A 16,193-nucleotide genomic window follows, 5' to 3' on the forward strand; every position below is an offset into this window, starting at 1 on the left:
CATCACAGTCACTAATGCCAAAGAAAGAAACATGCTGTTTTTCCTCCCTGTCGCGTTATTAGGCCACTTCACAGAGCAATTTTTAAAATGCCGTCTGAAATGACCAATCAAGGAAAATTGTGGTTGGGCAATAAATGTGAGACTTCCCTCACATTTCTCGTGGTGGGTGGGGGTAGGGGGTTTAAAAAGAAATTGACTGCCAAGTTTTCCCAAATTACATGTCAAAAGTGTATTTAATTGGACACAAAGTACTCTCAGGAATCCTGAGTACATAAAAAGAGCTGCGGCAATGTAGAAGTATGCAGAGATCAAGTTGCCAAGTGTTTTCAATTACTTTAGTGTTTACTTCTGATACACACACTTATTTCAATTTCTAATGTGATTCACAACCTGCATACAAGTGACACTGAGAATCAGCAATGATTGTACTAACAAGGCAGGAAACATAAACGCAGAAGCCACTCACAAAGTGCTCACACATGCACCAATGTCTGACATTCTGCAGACTGTTTCTCTATCATTCCAGAAGCTGAACTGTCATATTTGAAATTATATTAACACAAGAAATCAATATCTGAGGCACCAATTTAATTAAAAATGGCTAATTATTTCCAAATGCATTTTGACACAGTTTACAAAATTTAAAATCATGTATCTGTTTCTTAGGCAGAAAGAAACTTTCAAATATCCAGGACATTAAGAGACCGGTTAATGATCTGGGGTATCTCCCATAAGATTACTGATCTGCACCAATATCTGTACATTCATTTCAAGGCATTGGACTCTTCACTTGCGAGGCTGATGGATGGAATGATTGATTTGATGTGAAATAGGCAGTTTCTCCACTGATGGAGAAGGCTTCTGGTGGGCAACTTGTGCAGCAGCAGGAGGAAAGTCTTTATCCCCCTGTGGAAAGGAAAAAAAATACAATTAATTTGCACTTGTTAACATAAGGAAGGCAATTAGACAAACCCAATCTATAAAAGTTACCTTTACTAACGTCAAGACATTACAAACTATTTTATAACTCATAAAGCACATATGATGAAGAAACCTTTACAAATTTATAAATCAAGTGGTCAACTAGAACACAAGAAGTTTCTGCAAACAACAAAGCAGTGAAACTGAAATACTTCTGTTTATCTGACTTTGAACGACAAATATTGGCTAGAGAACCTATTTTTAAACAGACCATGGGATTATTTGCTTCTAACTGAGGGGCAGACTGAGCATTCATTTAAGATCTCACCCAAAAGTCACAGGAACAGGAGCTGGTTCTTCAACTCAGAGCCCATCTTCTACCGTTCAATTACATTATGACTTATTTGTACCTTAGGACATAGAACAATCCAGCTAAGGAACAGGCCCTGCAGCCTACGACATTGTCCTAAGCTGATTAAATTAGTAATCAACTGCCTTCTACCTGTACAATGTCCATGCCTTCCATTGATCACCTGTCAAGAGCCACATAAACACCCCTGTACTATTTGCTTCCACCACCACTCCAGGCACCCATCACTGTGTGAAACAAGCTTTTGCCTCGCACATCCCGTTACTTAATCCCTTTCACCGAAAAGGTCTGCCCTCTGGTGCTAGACATTTCAATCCTAGGAAAAAATGCCAGCTCTATTCTATCTATGCCTCTCACAATCTTATAAATCTCTATCACATCTCACTTTAGCCTCCATCGCTCTAGGCAAAACAATGCAAGTCTGCAAAACAACTCAAGTTTGCACAACCTCTCCTTATAGCACATGTTCTCTAGACCAGGCAGTATCCTTGTAAGCCTCTTCTGCACCTTCTCAAAGTCTCCATATACTTTCTAGAAAGGGATGACCAGAACTGAACTTCAGCAATAGGCCTGGATCCCAAGTTCCCTCTGCACATTAACACTGTTAACACTATTGCTAATAATATTGTACTATCTCCCTACATTTGATCTCCCAAAGTGCAACACTTTTGGGTGGGTTAAACTCCACTTGCCATTTCTCCACCAATATCTGCAATCGTATCCTAATTAGTGGGAAGCTTTTAAAAACCAACAGAAAGCAAATAAAAAAACCATAAGGAAAGAAAAGATTAAATACAAAGGTAAGCTCGCCAAAAATGGCAAAAGGGATACCAAAAGATTTTGCAGATATATAAAGAACAAAAGAGAGGTGAGGGTGGATATTGGACTTCTGGAAAATGATGCTGGGGAGGTACTAATTTGGTGACAAAAGAAATGGCATACAAACTTAATGAGTATTTTGTGTCAGTCTTATCTACGGAAGACACTGGCAATATGCCAGAAATTTGAGAGCGTCAGGGAGCAGAAATGAGTATAGTTGGTATTACTAAAGAGGTGCTTGGGAAGCTGAAAAGTCTGAAGGTAGATAAGTCACCTGGATCAGATGGACTCTAGGTTCCTGAAAGAGGTAGCTGAAGAGATTGTGGAGGCATTGGTAATGACCTTTTAAGGGATCACTAGATCCTGAAATGGTTCTGGAGGACTGGAAAATAGCAAATGTCACTCCACACTATAAAAAGAGAGGGAGGTAGCAGAAAGGAAATTTTAGGCCAGTTAGCCTGACTTCAGTGGTTGGGAAGATGTTCAGGTCCATTATTAAATAAAGTTTTGGGGTACTTGGAGGCACATAATAAAGTAGGCCAAAGTCAAAATGGCTTCCTTGAGGGGAAATCTTGCCTGACAAATCTGTTGGAATTCTTTGAGGAAATAACAGACAGAATGGGCAGTGATGTTGTTGACTTGGATTTTCAGAAGGCCTTTGACAAGGTGCTGCATACAAGACTGCTTAAAAAGAGCTTATGATATTTCAGTAAAGATACTAATATGGATAGAGAACTGGCTGAGTGGCAGGTGGCAGTGAGTCAGAATAAAGGGGACCTATTCTGGTTGGCTGCCACTGACAAGTGGTGATTAGCAGGGATTGGTATTGGGACCACTTCTTTTTCATGTTATATATCAACGATTTGGATGTCAGGATTGATGGCTTTGTGGCCAAGTTTGCAGACAATACTAAGATAGATGGAGGGGTGGAGAGTGTTGAGGAAGCAGCGAGTCTGCAGAAGGACTTGGATAGATTGGGAGAATGTGCAAAGAAGTGGCAGATGGAATTATAGCGTAGGGAAGTGTATTGTCATGCACCTTGGCAGAAGGAGTAAAGTTATAGACTATTTTCTAAACAGGGAGAAAATTCAAAAATCAGAGGTGCAGAAGGACTTGGGAGCCCTTGTGCAGAATTCTCTAAAGGTTACCTTGTAGCTTAAGTGAGTGGTAAGGAAACAAATGCAATGCAAACACTCATTTACACCTGTCCCGTACTCTGAAGTTGGTCTTTAAACACCCTCCAAAAACATATATCCCCAATTATCTCTTCCTAGTTTCTGCTCAATACTCTCATAACTTGCCCTGCTCCAATTTAATAACTCTCCCGCAAGGTCCATGCTTACTTACCCTTGCCTGCTGCTATTGTACAACTTAAGGACTGTGGACAATATCATTAATTAATTAGCCAATCAACTATTAACTAACAATTTGCAAATATGCCTCTTTTAGAGTCAGCAGCAAGTCCTGAGACCTAACCCTTTTCAACTCACACCCCTCTTGCTTCTGGCTCCTCTCAATTCCGTTTATGTGCCCAGTTAATAATACTTACTGTTTCTGTCTAATATTCTTATCGTGTCCACGGTCGGTCTATACATGGCCCAGCCAGAACTGGACACATTTTTGCACCTTGTCGTTGAACTCGCCAAGATCTGCAACAGTACAGGGTTCCTCTAGCGATGAGCATTGCGGGAGATGTTACATATTCTGTCTAATATAAAGCTATCACTCCGGTCTTGAAGTTTGACTGAATTATCCTCACGAGTTTTCTTTTGGGGAAGAATGTAAAAGAACTAAAGATTTCCACGAGTCGTTGTGTAATTATCTGAACTCTCACCTGAACAGTGTAAAGTCCTCCTCCTCCTCAGTATCTGACCAGAAGGAAAGAATTTCTCTACGTCTATTTGTAACCCCATGGGAAAGGTTTCACTACCAGTGTAATGGTTTTTCTGTAGCAGCAGTGTTTGGGTTATGACTAGAGATAACGGGGGCTTTGTCGACGAAGCCTGGGAAAATCGATGGAGGACCAACGGAAGGGAAACTGTGAGCTCCAATGTGCACATTAGACAGTTTCATTAAAATGGGCCCTTTTCTTTTTGTTTTTCTTTACTAAGAAATTAGTAAATTACTTTTAAGAATTATAAAGCTAAATCGTTTAATTGCATATGGTGTACTGTATGTTATTTCGTGGAACTGATCTGTAACAGGATAACACATCACACATCATCCAAACAAACAAGAGGTCTTGTACCTCTGATTTCACACGTTTAGCGGGGCCAGAGACAGTCTTCCCTAGACTAACGCAACTGGTTGAACCTGAAGGTTACATATTGAAAAATGACCGTGCAGTGCTCCTTTAGGAATATCTGTCCTGACTATGCATTGGAATTTCTACCAGTGAGGCCTGAACTTTCAGCTTCAAGAAGTAAGGTTCTAGGTGCTCCCCTCTCAGAAGGTTAGCTGTTGTGATTTATTGTTCAGCCACTGAATTCAGTGCAAGTATTTCACTGTAAAAATCATCCCGAGTCAGTTGTGTTATACTTGGTCTCCAAAGGGAATGTATTCTTTGGGCTTATCTTCACTAGATTTTTAAAAAATGCACTTAATTCCCTGTGAAATATCTGAGGTCATGAATGGCATGAAACCTTCTTACATATGAGAATTAACATTCCGGTACTGCAATCCCATCGGTTGGAGACCGTGGCTTCCTCTTAAAATTTAGAGGGGCTGTAGTGCACAATTTGCACACCCAGAAAAATTGGCAAAGTTACATTAATTACTTTGCAAAAGTAAATATCCTCTTCCTTAGTGTCAACAAGACAAAAGAGATGGTTATCTCCTTCAGGAGAACTCCCCACTACTCACAACGGCCGGCACAGCAGTGGAAACTGCAAGCAGTTTCAAGCTCCCGGATGCGCACATCTGATAGTCCCAGAACAAGAAAGCTCATCAACGCCTCTACTTTTTGAGGAGACTGAAGAGAGCTGGGCTTTGCATATCCATACTCGTGTCATTCTACAGATGTGCAGTAGAGATCACCCTGACAAGCTGCAGCACTGCTTGGTATGAAAACTGCACTGAGGCGGACAGGAAAACTGCCCACTGTGTCACTGGCACCAGCCTACCTGCCATCAAGGCCACATAAATATGTGCTGCAAAAAGGCTAGTAACATCATGAAAGATCCCATCCACCCTATTAACGGACTGTTTGTCTCACTCCCATCAGGGAGAAGGCTACGTGGCATCTATGCCAAGACCATCAGACTCAGAACTGTTACTTTCTCTAAGCAGTGAGGCCGATCAATACATCCACCCACTAACTCCACCACTAATTTAATATTTCCTATCAATCACCTAATGTACAGCCTAGTGTCACTTTACGGACATACAATTAATGTATCTTGTGTATTTATATTTGTGTCTTTAAAAACTATCATTATTTGTTTTTAATATTTTGTGGAGGCTTTTTTTGTGCTGCATCAGATTTGGACTAACAGGTATTTTGTTCTCCTTCGACTTGTGTACAGGAAATGACATAAAACACTTGTGAACTTTATTTAAAATTCCCAACAAGTGGTTCTCATATTACTTAGTTTTCCTTGGGTTTTCCCTTGTTTTTCTCTTAACAGTAACCCAGAGATCACAAGAATCCCCACAGGGAAATAACTCGTAAATAGCTCTATGGTTCATGTATATTTTTGGAGAGGTGGTTGAATTTGGAAATCCACGTATAATGTCAACATGTCCTTGGCAATGAGCTTTATTCAGGTACCCCATCTAGTGGTGAAAACTATGTGCAATAGCACAAGTTCCTAATATGGACTACATTAGATGACTAAATAGTTTAAACTTAATACGGCCAGTTAGCAATGCCATCTTTTCCTGTTTCTCCCAGTAGTGCTGAATTTTTCAAGTGAAGGGCAGCTGAAAGCGTTTAACCAGCAAATTCACAGTTTGAGACCACTGCTCCAAACATCTCCCAAGGGTTGCTCCTACTTTAAACCTTAATCATGTCTCCCTATATTATCTTTTCCACGAAATCAGCAGCTCATTCACGGTCCGATTTAATTGTTCAGCTCCCAATTTCACTAACCTGCATGGTAGCTGATACTACTAACAGTATCCTTTCCTCTCTGTATGGTTTCTCTCTGCTTTGAATCATTCTCCTCCTAAATAAAGCCTCATAGCACATCTCCCCATGGAAACAATGTTCCTATTACAACCGCTATTCTTTCCAGCTTATTGAACACATTGCTTCTCAAATAAGTCAAATCTCTCTAATAATTGAGGCCAAACTAGCATTTTACGATCTCATTTGTCCAAGACTTCATCTCTGTCTCTACTTCCAGCTCTGTAACAATGGCTTGCTTTTGGCTCCTTTGATGGTAATTCTCATCCACACTGCCACTTCAAAGTTTGATTATGATATTCTGCTGGCTGGTGTTATACGTTCCCACCTTCCATAAACTAGAAACTACACACTGGATTAAAAGCCTTATTCATTCATCACCCGTGTCTGGATTGCACTGGCTCTCTGTCTGGCATCAATTCAAAACTATATTTTTTGTACCTGTTTTCAAATTCTCGTCTGCTTTGCACTTTTCTATCTCTATCATCTCCCTTCTTCCAACTTTGTGGATATCCAAACGAATTGCTTCACCATTGGTGCCCACTGATTTCACTCCCTAGATCCCAAATTCTGCAATTCTCTGTCTACTCTTCTCTAGCCTCTTCACTGATGTTAAGGTGCTCAACTCCAAAAAACCTGATGCCCTGTGCAAATATTGCTCAATAATAATCCTGTGAAGCATCTTGGGGTGCTTTATCAAGGCAACGGCATTAGTAATAGAAAAATTGAATCATCAGCAGAAACACTTAGAGCTCTCGCTGTGAAAGTTGAATGGTATGATCACACTGTGACCAGATATTGGAGTGGTCATAGGGCAGGTAGTAGACATAACCAAACTATAAAAAGAAAGGCCAGATTAGTGTGTTTAACCAAATCAAGAAAAGTTAGAAACTAATCTGATAACAAAAATCAAGGGAAGTGTTTTACCAAGAAAACGGCTAAACGCGTTGCCATAAGAAGACTAAAGATCCCTTTAAGGGAGATTTTATGAAGTAGAAAGAAGGTTATGCAAATCAGATAAAAAGTACTAAGAGAAGGCTTGTAGATAATATAAACATCTGTTCAAATCAGATAGACCAGTTAGACTATTTCTGTTGTATCTGGACTACCTCAAAACTGCTGGAAATAAACTGCAGTTCAGTTACTGGATGAACGAGCAGAAGCTTAACATTTTGGAAAAGCATGGAAATGAGAGAAGGGTTAAAACCAAAGTATTAACTGGCCATTATCACTTTCCAGCTACCTCTGCCTCTTAAAAATAATTTTGTGTAGAAATAGAATAAAGAGAAATAACTGTATCTTACCCTTGCTAAAGCACCAGAGATAATTATTGGTACAGATGGTTTAGGGCTGCAAAATAAAAATGTACATTTGATTACACAAATCAGAATTGTTATAATTCTTCATCTATTTTAGGTGATGAAGGAAAATTCACTCACCCAATTCAACAGCAATGATACAGAAAACACACAAGAACATTTATAGGAAGCATGAGGCTTAATACGATAAACATTACTGACAGCAATGGCAATGTGCTAAGGTTTACTTGTCATATTTTTCATTAATCATCACACAATGATTTATGATCAGAATTCTTAAAGTTTGTTCATATCCCCTTTTCCTCAATCATCCTTTCATTCACGTCTCTCCATATAGCCTCCATTTCAATCCATTGTTTATCAGCTCACAGAATGAAGCAGGCAGGCCAAAAACTTAATTATTAGTTCACTATAAGAAATATGTTTTCTGCCAATTCTCTGGAATACCAGTCATGTAATATCCTCAATGGCACTGTAACACTGTGCCGTAAAATAGCCGAAGATTTATTACATTGTCTCCATTTGACAACAGTACAAATGACCTTCTACAGATATAACTAAAATCTCTTAACACTATCATAGGCAATTGCCCTTCGATAAGAATGATACTACACGTTTACAAGTATTTCTCATGCACAAGTTTTTAAGCGTAATTTGCGCACGAGTGCTCCCTATATACAAACATATTTGACTGCAACTGCACACAGTGAACAGAACAGCACAGGAAAGGAAGAGACACTTCATCCCACCATAACTACACTGACCTTGATGCCAAGTCAATTTATTTATTAATTATACAGCGCAGAATAGGCCCTTCCGTCCTGCCAAGCAACCCCTGATTTAACTCTAGGCTAATCACTGGACAATTTACAATGGCTAATCATGGGACAATTTACAATGACCAATCAACCTACCAATTGGCATGTCTTTGGACTACAGGAAACCCACGCAGTCATGGGGAGAACGTACAGGCAGCAGTGGGAATTGAACCCAGGTTGCCTGTACTGTAAAGCATTGAGCTAACCACTAAGCTACCATGCCATCCCTAGTCCATATCCTCTATTCCATGCCTGTTCATATGTCTTAGGGCACGACTCTTAAACATTTCTATTATCTGCTTCCAGAACCTCCTTAACTAGCAAGTTCTAGGCACCTGCCACTCCATGCTATGATGATAATCTGGCTTCGTAGATCTCATTTAAACTTTTCTATTCTCAATTTAAACCTATGCCATCACATATTTGACATCTGACTATCTACCTCATATGTCTCTCATAATCTTATTTTTTAGTAGGTCACACCCACCATCCCATTTCTGACATTCCAGGTAAAACAATCCAAGCTTGTCTATTTTCTCCTAATAACTAAAATTCTCCAAGCCAGTCAAAACCCTGGTGAGCTTCTCTGCAGCCTCTCTAAAGCCACCACATCCTTCACATAATACACTCAATATTCCAAATGTGGTCTAACCAAAGTTTTATACAACTGCAACATGACAACCCAAACTTTACACTCAAAACCCTGACCAAACCTGTCAACATATCAATGCCCCAAATGGTCCTGACCTTTACTGTTACTTTCCTTCTGCAAGTGACCTTAGGCTTCTCTAGATTTGGATCCAAATTATCAACTCATCACGGATCCCATGTGACTTTATTTCTGTACCAGCCTACTCCAAGGGACCTTGTCAAATACTTTTATAAAGTTGATGTAGACAAAATTCACTGCCCTACCCTTATGTCACTTCTTCAGAAATGCAATCAAATTTGAGAGACAGAACTTCCCCCGTACAAAGCTATGCTGAACACCCCTATTAAGTCTGCACATTTCCCAATGTGAATAATCTTATCCCTAAGAATCTTCTCCAATAAATGACATTCCAGGTAATTTGTCAATTGAGGATTAGCTGGGAAAGAAAAGCTTTTATTATTATTCCCCCGGAATTAAGTGAACTTTATTATGAACTAGTAGCATCAATGTACAAAACTACTAAAAGATCTAAATCTACCTTCTACAATGCAGCATTCAAAATTAAAATTTGCCATTTGTAATATTTCATAAGTTTCTTGAAGTAATTTATGAAGAGGGCGGAGCTTAGTTATGATGGCGCTAAACGGCAACTCCTTTGCTTGTACCTTTGGAAACAGCTCTATTTCCATCTTTAATATCTCTATTTTTCCCTTCAGGGTTCTTTTGAAGACCTTGACCTGGAATTACATGCTGACTTTGGTTCTTTACGGGAATGGGACGGGCTCTCGGGGTTTCACAACTGGCTGTTATTCAACATGCCAAGAATGCAACCTAAGAGCTTAGCTCACCTTCGGAGGCCCAGAATCTCGTGGCTCTGGAGACGGAGGGATTGAAGGTGGGTGCCTCTGCAGGAGATCGGTGTGTTGTAGGAGTCGGAAGATCTCTGACTGTGTGCCCAGAGACCCGAGATCTTCGGGCACAGAGCTCGGGAAAGGCGACGCAACAGACTTTTAACATTGTAAACCAGTGAGTTGTTTGTGATGTCCCCCCCTCCCCCGCATTGTGAAATGGAGACGTCTCTTTCTCCCTTATTAGGGAGAGAGAGAGAGAGCCTGTGGTGTGTCAAATACCGGGTGAACGAGTAGTCTTTGGGGTACCGCAAGTCTGTGTCTTTGCTGTTGCTTTGCTGCACACTTGAGGGCATGGTGGCGGGTGCCGATGCTGGTGGGGGGAGGGGGGGGATTGTTGCTTTGCTGCTACTTACACTTGGGAGGGGGGAGCTGGGGGTGACTTTGGGGTTCTAACATTTAACGGTCATTCATTCTTTGTTTTCATGGATGGTTGCAAAGAAAAAGCATTTCAGGATCTATATCGTATGCATTTCTCTGACATTAAATGTACCTTTGAAACTTTTGAAACAATTAATCATCCCACTGTAAACAAAGTCGATGTCCTGTAGCTGAACACAGCATAGGCAGTCCTTAAGTTTTGACAGGGCTCCATTCCTGAGAACTGTTTGTAACCTGCACTGTTTCGCAGTTGGAAATGTATAACAAGTGTGTGCGGGCATGGATCACATGAATGAAGTACAGGATAGGAACAGGCACCAGGGCCCACAATGTTGTGTCAAACCAATTACATTAGCAATCAAATGCCTAACTACACTAATGCTTCTGCCTACATAATGTGCATGTTCTTTCATCTCCTGTGCATCCTTGTGTCTATTGAATGCTTCTGTCGGATTTGCCTCCACCAACATCCCAGGCACCCACCATTCTGTAAAAATCGTTGCCCTGTACACTTCCCTCGAACTTACTCCCTCACACCTTAAATGCATGCTGTCTGGTATTAGACATTTCAACCCTGGGAAAAAGATACAGCTCTTTATGCCTCTTATATACCTCTATCAAACCTCCCCTTAGTCTCTGCCACTCCAGAGAGAATCAACCCTCATTTGTCCAACTTCTCCCTACAACACATGCCCTCTAATCCAGGCAGCTCCCTGGTCAACCCTTCTGTAGCCTTTCCAGAGACTCCAAACCCACATGTGGAGACCAGAACTGAAAGCAATAACAAACTAGAGTTCATAAAGCTAAAACATTATTTCCCAACTCCTGAACTCAGTTCCTTGACTAATTGACCCTATTAACCTGTGTAGCTAATTTCAGGGAGCCATGGCCTTTGACCCCAAGATCCCTCTGCACATCAACACTGTTAAGGGGCTTGATATTAACAGCACATTGTCTTTTTATGTTTGACCTCCCTAAGTGCAAATTTCACATTTGCCTGGGTTAAACTCTGCCTGCCATTTTTCCACCCATATCTGTATCCTGCTGTATCCTTCGCCAGTCTTCTATGCTACCCATAACACTACCAGTCTTCTTGTGTAAGTATCCCATGCATCTTAATCTTAGACCATAAGACAAAGGAGCAGAATTAGGCCATATGGCCCACTGAGTGTTCTCCACCATTCAATCATGGCTGATCCTTTTCTACCCTCCTCAACCCTATTCCTCGGCCTTCTCCCCATAACCTCTGAAGCCATGTCCAATTAAGAACCTATCAATCTCTGCCTTAAATACACCCAACAACCTGGCCTCAACACCTGCCTGTGGTAACAAATTCCACAAATTCACCATCCTCTGGCTAAAGGAATTTCTCCGTGTTTCTGTTTTAAGTGGACGCCCCATCTTCCGAATGAGCTTCCCTGAGAGACCTTGTCAAATGCTCTATTAAAATTAGGACCTGTGGTAGGTCTGAGCAAAGCACCAACATTTAAGAATAAAATTTAGATATACAAATAAAAACACCCATTTTGTAAGAACAATTTAAATTAAGTCCATATTAAGTTATATAGTTAACACTCTTGTTTTAATGTGCCTGTTTTGGAAATGTGTGTACACTCATTACTGTCAAAAAGGCAACTTTCTCCAGGAAACATCCATGATTCATTTTTCTCCCACACAAGTAAAGAAGTTCATGTTCTGTTCTGAGAACTTGTAACAGGACCTTTATTGAGTCTTGGCTTACAGTGCTAATAAAATTTAATATACGAGCTGATTTAATACCTTTAGCTAATTTTAAATGGAATCCCCTGTAAAACTGTCAGGTGACAAATGCAAACTGAGAACTGAATGAGCATTTGGCTGTAAAATATACATCATCACACATAATTGCTACAAGTTTAAACTCCAATAAACATTAATGCGTTTAACACTGTCTTGATACTTGAAAACAGGAAGACGGCAGACTGATGGGAGGAGAAAATTTGGACTGGAAACCCGGAACCACAAGTTTCTCTAAGTGATCTGACAAAATTAACCACTGAGTGTTTACATTTTTTGACCAGTTTCTGCCTCGCTGCCAGAGACTGCTCGTCAATGGAAGTAGGTAAGAAGTCACCCAGAGGGAGTGTCTTGCACAGATCAGCTTATTGGATCCTGACAGAAATACTTCTCTTCCTCCTGGCCCACATATCATGCAGCAGACCTCTTATGTCCCGAATCTGGCCCTTCTCGTCCCGTTTTACCTGGGAAGGTTGGAGCCCGGCTAGATTACTGAGAATCCTCCTGCTTTTCCATTTATACTCAGCCCAGCTCTCTTGCTGCCATTAATCTAAAAGCATCTAAACAAAAATTAAGATTCATTCAGTTTGAGCTTCACAAACTGAACGAAACTGTGTTCCAGGAACCTCTCTCTGTATTTTAACAAAATGCACCTAATTAAAAAGCAAGTTGCCACAGATCACAATCAACGAACAGCTTATTAACTGTGTTGTTTTGGTCACAAAACACCACCACAAACTAGATATGTACAGAAATGACTGGGCACAAGTGTAACCTTGGAGGTGGTATGTATGGCAACATACTGGCATCTTTGTGAACTGGCAGAGCAGGGTTTTCAAATAACACTGTCACTGGCCTTCACCTCATTTATAACCTATTCTAAAGTATTCACCTCAACTCCCTCGCGATTTGAGCTTCATTCATACAGGTCACTGTTGAGAAACTTTCAGACATCCAAATACACAAGGACACTGGGGTTTCCTCAGCTATTTCAGCAGTTCATTTTTCCAAAGAAATTGTGAACTTTGGTCAGGCAAGAATTTGTCTCTTTTCAATGACTATTATTATCCCTGCCAAGTCATGCAATTTCCTGAATTGGGCATTTATCACTGTCATTTCATTGTCACTGAATCAAGATCCTGGAATTCTTCCTAAACAGCTCTCTGTGGGAGCACTTCCTTCACAGAAACTGAAGCACTCACGAAGGCTCATTAATGGGTGGGATCCATAGTTCAAAAATGAATTAAAAAGAACATGGTCCTTACAGTTACCCAGTAATTGGCTCTCTTCATTCAGGCTTCCTGCAGTTTGGTGTTGCCTTTTTATGAATATGGACATCATGGTTGTCACTATCCAATTCATTGGCACCATTCCAGTGTTTATTAACGACAGTTCTTTAATATTTTTATTAGTATTCTGTATAAAAACTTTGGCATATGATCTGCTCATTTTCACTAAGATCTGTGCAAATGTTAGCATAACAGATGAAGCTCAAGGTTTCCAATTAATCTGTTGCGATTTTAATCATGACTGAGAAATGTCTTTAGTTTGGAAAAACGTCGGTCTCTGCCTCCTTACCAGCATGCTTTGAGGAAAATGAACAAATTAAAGTGGAAGACAGAAACTGCACATATTCTAAACCACCACAGTAATGTCCCACAAAGTGAGAGCTAGAATAGTCAGATGATTTCATAGGGCAACTGATGACACATTTATACTAATTTGTTGATGTGAGGAGAATCTGACTAAGGTTCATTAGATAGCAAGGGGAAGCAACTGTGTTCCAACAGAGCACCACAAGTATCACAACTTTAACCTAAATCTGGCCCTGCATGACCTAGTTGTCAGGAAGTGATCTCCCCGCCCCCCCCCCGTCCCACCCCACCACCGAGACTGTAGCCCTTCCAGAACAGATTGCCATCTTGATGACTAACAGCTACACAGTGTACTTTTTCAAGAGGCTACCAGTTTCTAAATAGGCCAAGAACTCCTTTTGACAAAAGGTTATGTTGCAGGAAATTATGGGCCTACTTTGCTTGCATGGACTTGCCAGAAAGTAATTATCAAATTATTTCTGATTCCTCCTTTGTACCACTCCCTTCCCCCAACCCAGACTTTCAATTATACCTGCCCCCTCACTATTTACCTCAGAATATCTGTACTCCTCCAAATCAAATCCCTTGTATACCTCTTTGATGTTTACCACTACCATCGTACATACGCTTTAAACAGGCAAGATCCTCTCTGGAATTCCTTCCTACAATCTCCCTGGAGAGGGATAATAAGTCAGCCATGATGGAATAGTGCAGCAGACTCAATGGGCAAATGGTCTAATCCAACTCCTCTGTCTTCTGATCTTACAGTCTCATATAGGCATCGACCTCTCAAGATTTTGTGCCAATTAAAAAAGTTGCAGAGTCAAAGACCACATTATTTCAATAAAGACATGGCTTTAAAAACCTCCTTGCTGGCCACTCTTTCAGTTGCCTGTTGACTATTCCATTATGCAACTCAAAAGTCTTTTCTTTGCAATAATCTGCCCGTGAATGTGCTTCGGCAGGTTTTTTTTGTGAATGATGACGAAGGTGAACAACCTGCCTATTGACATTACTTCTGCTTGACCAGCGGCCTCTGTATGTTAGTGCATGATGAACAATGAAGATTCTGAATCAAATCTGCATGGGTGCATGGGACTGCTATTAAAATTTCCAAGATTGAATTTGCACTTCAAATCCAACCTGCAGCAAATTGAACCACGCAAAACAATAGTACTTTAGCCACATGTTATGATGCACCTGAATGCTGCTACAAAGAGGAATCAGTACATAAACCAAACAAAAATTGGTTTAATTACATTATAAATTATTAAACCAATAAAAAGCTGTTTGGAAATTTGGAAATTTTATAATATAGAAATCCCTTCAAAACAAAATAATAATCTCATATTGATGACTATTTTTAGTTCTTCCCTCTCAGGGCTTCAGTAAAATAAAATTGAGCAGATGCTTTGATTGTTCACATGCACACTGCAGTTCATTTATATTTAATCAAACATTTAAATTCTGATTGTTCAATTACCACCTGGGGGCAGCCTATCTCAACAATTCAAACAAAGGCATGTCATAATGCAGACCTATGATTTTTTTCATTAGCAGACATGCACTCTTTGCAACAGCCCACTCAGATTAACTGTAACATTTACATGCTCAACTTGCATGATCTTTAGCAACAGATGAAGAAAATTCTACAGATTACACTTAATTCTGCCTGTAACCAACAAGGCCTTTTCATGATTTACCCAGCATTGCCAACGTCAAAATAAAAACATAATTTACAATCCCAGGGCTTTGGGTGGTGTTCATTTTTCATTTTATCACTTATTTGTCTTGAGAATTGTTACACAGAAAGTCCGCAAGGACTGGGGCACGAACTTACCATAGCAAACAAAGAGGGTACCATTAGGAACCTCTTATTTGTACTTAATTCATCTCCATATAAACATAGATATCCTTTATAGCATTTTAAAAGAATAACACACAAGCATTAATTAACATTAATTGGCATAAATACCAAAAAGGAATTGATGAGATAGTAAACGTCTTCCATTGAAACTCATTAGAGATGGGTTTTCAAATTAAAATACTGAACAGGTTTTCAGATGCCAAGGTATTAAACAAAGACTGCTCTCCACAAGAACAGCACAGCAGAGGAAGCCACTTGACATGTATAGGCTGAAAACTGATTATTGTATTTGGATACATAGTATTTACTAAGATGCATGGGATCTGTGGTGAATTGGCCATATAGATTCAGAATTGGTTTGTCCATCGAAAACACAGGGTAATGGCTGATGGGACTTACTCTAGCTGGAGTTCTGAGATTAATTGTGTTCCGATGGGATCTGCATTGGGACCTCTGCTGTTGATGGGTGGATTTGCAAACCTGCAGATGATAAAAAGTTCGGCAGTGCTGTAGATAGCATAAAAGTCTGGTAGAGGATACAGCAGGATGTAAACCACTTGCAGATATGGTCTGAGAAATGACAGATGGAGCTTAACCCAGCCGTGTGAGGTGCTGCACTTTGAGACATCTGAAGTAAAAGG

At 40.2% G+C, this 16,193-nt stretch overlaps 1 protein-coding gene across 1 annotated transcript in view; it reads right to left on the minus strand.

The window, feature by feature from the left end:
- Nucleotides 1-214: 214 nt before the first annotated feature.
- The window catches only part of dap (death-associated protein), a 120,916-nt gene continuing 104,937 nt past the window's right edge, over nucleotides 215-16,193 (minus strand). Inside the window, exons 3-4 of the mRNA XM_063069354.1 lie at nucleotides 7,541-7,586; nucleotides 215-906 (exon numbers count right to left, since the gene is read on the minus strand). Coding sequence (XP_062925424.1) covers nucleotides 787-906; nucleotides 7,541-7,586 — 166 coding nt within the window. The 3' untranslated portion in view covers nucleotides 215-786. The remainder of the gene's footprint in view (nucleotides 907-7,540; nucleotides 7,587-16,193) is intronic.

This window comes from Mobula hypostoma, chromosome 17 (genome assembly GCF_963921235.1).
Source record: "Mobula hypostoma chromosome 17, sMobHyp1.1, whole genome shotgun sequence".
NCBI lineage: Eukaryota > Metazoa > Chordata > Chondrichthyes > Myliobatiformes > Myliobatidae > Mobula > Mobula hypostoma.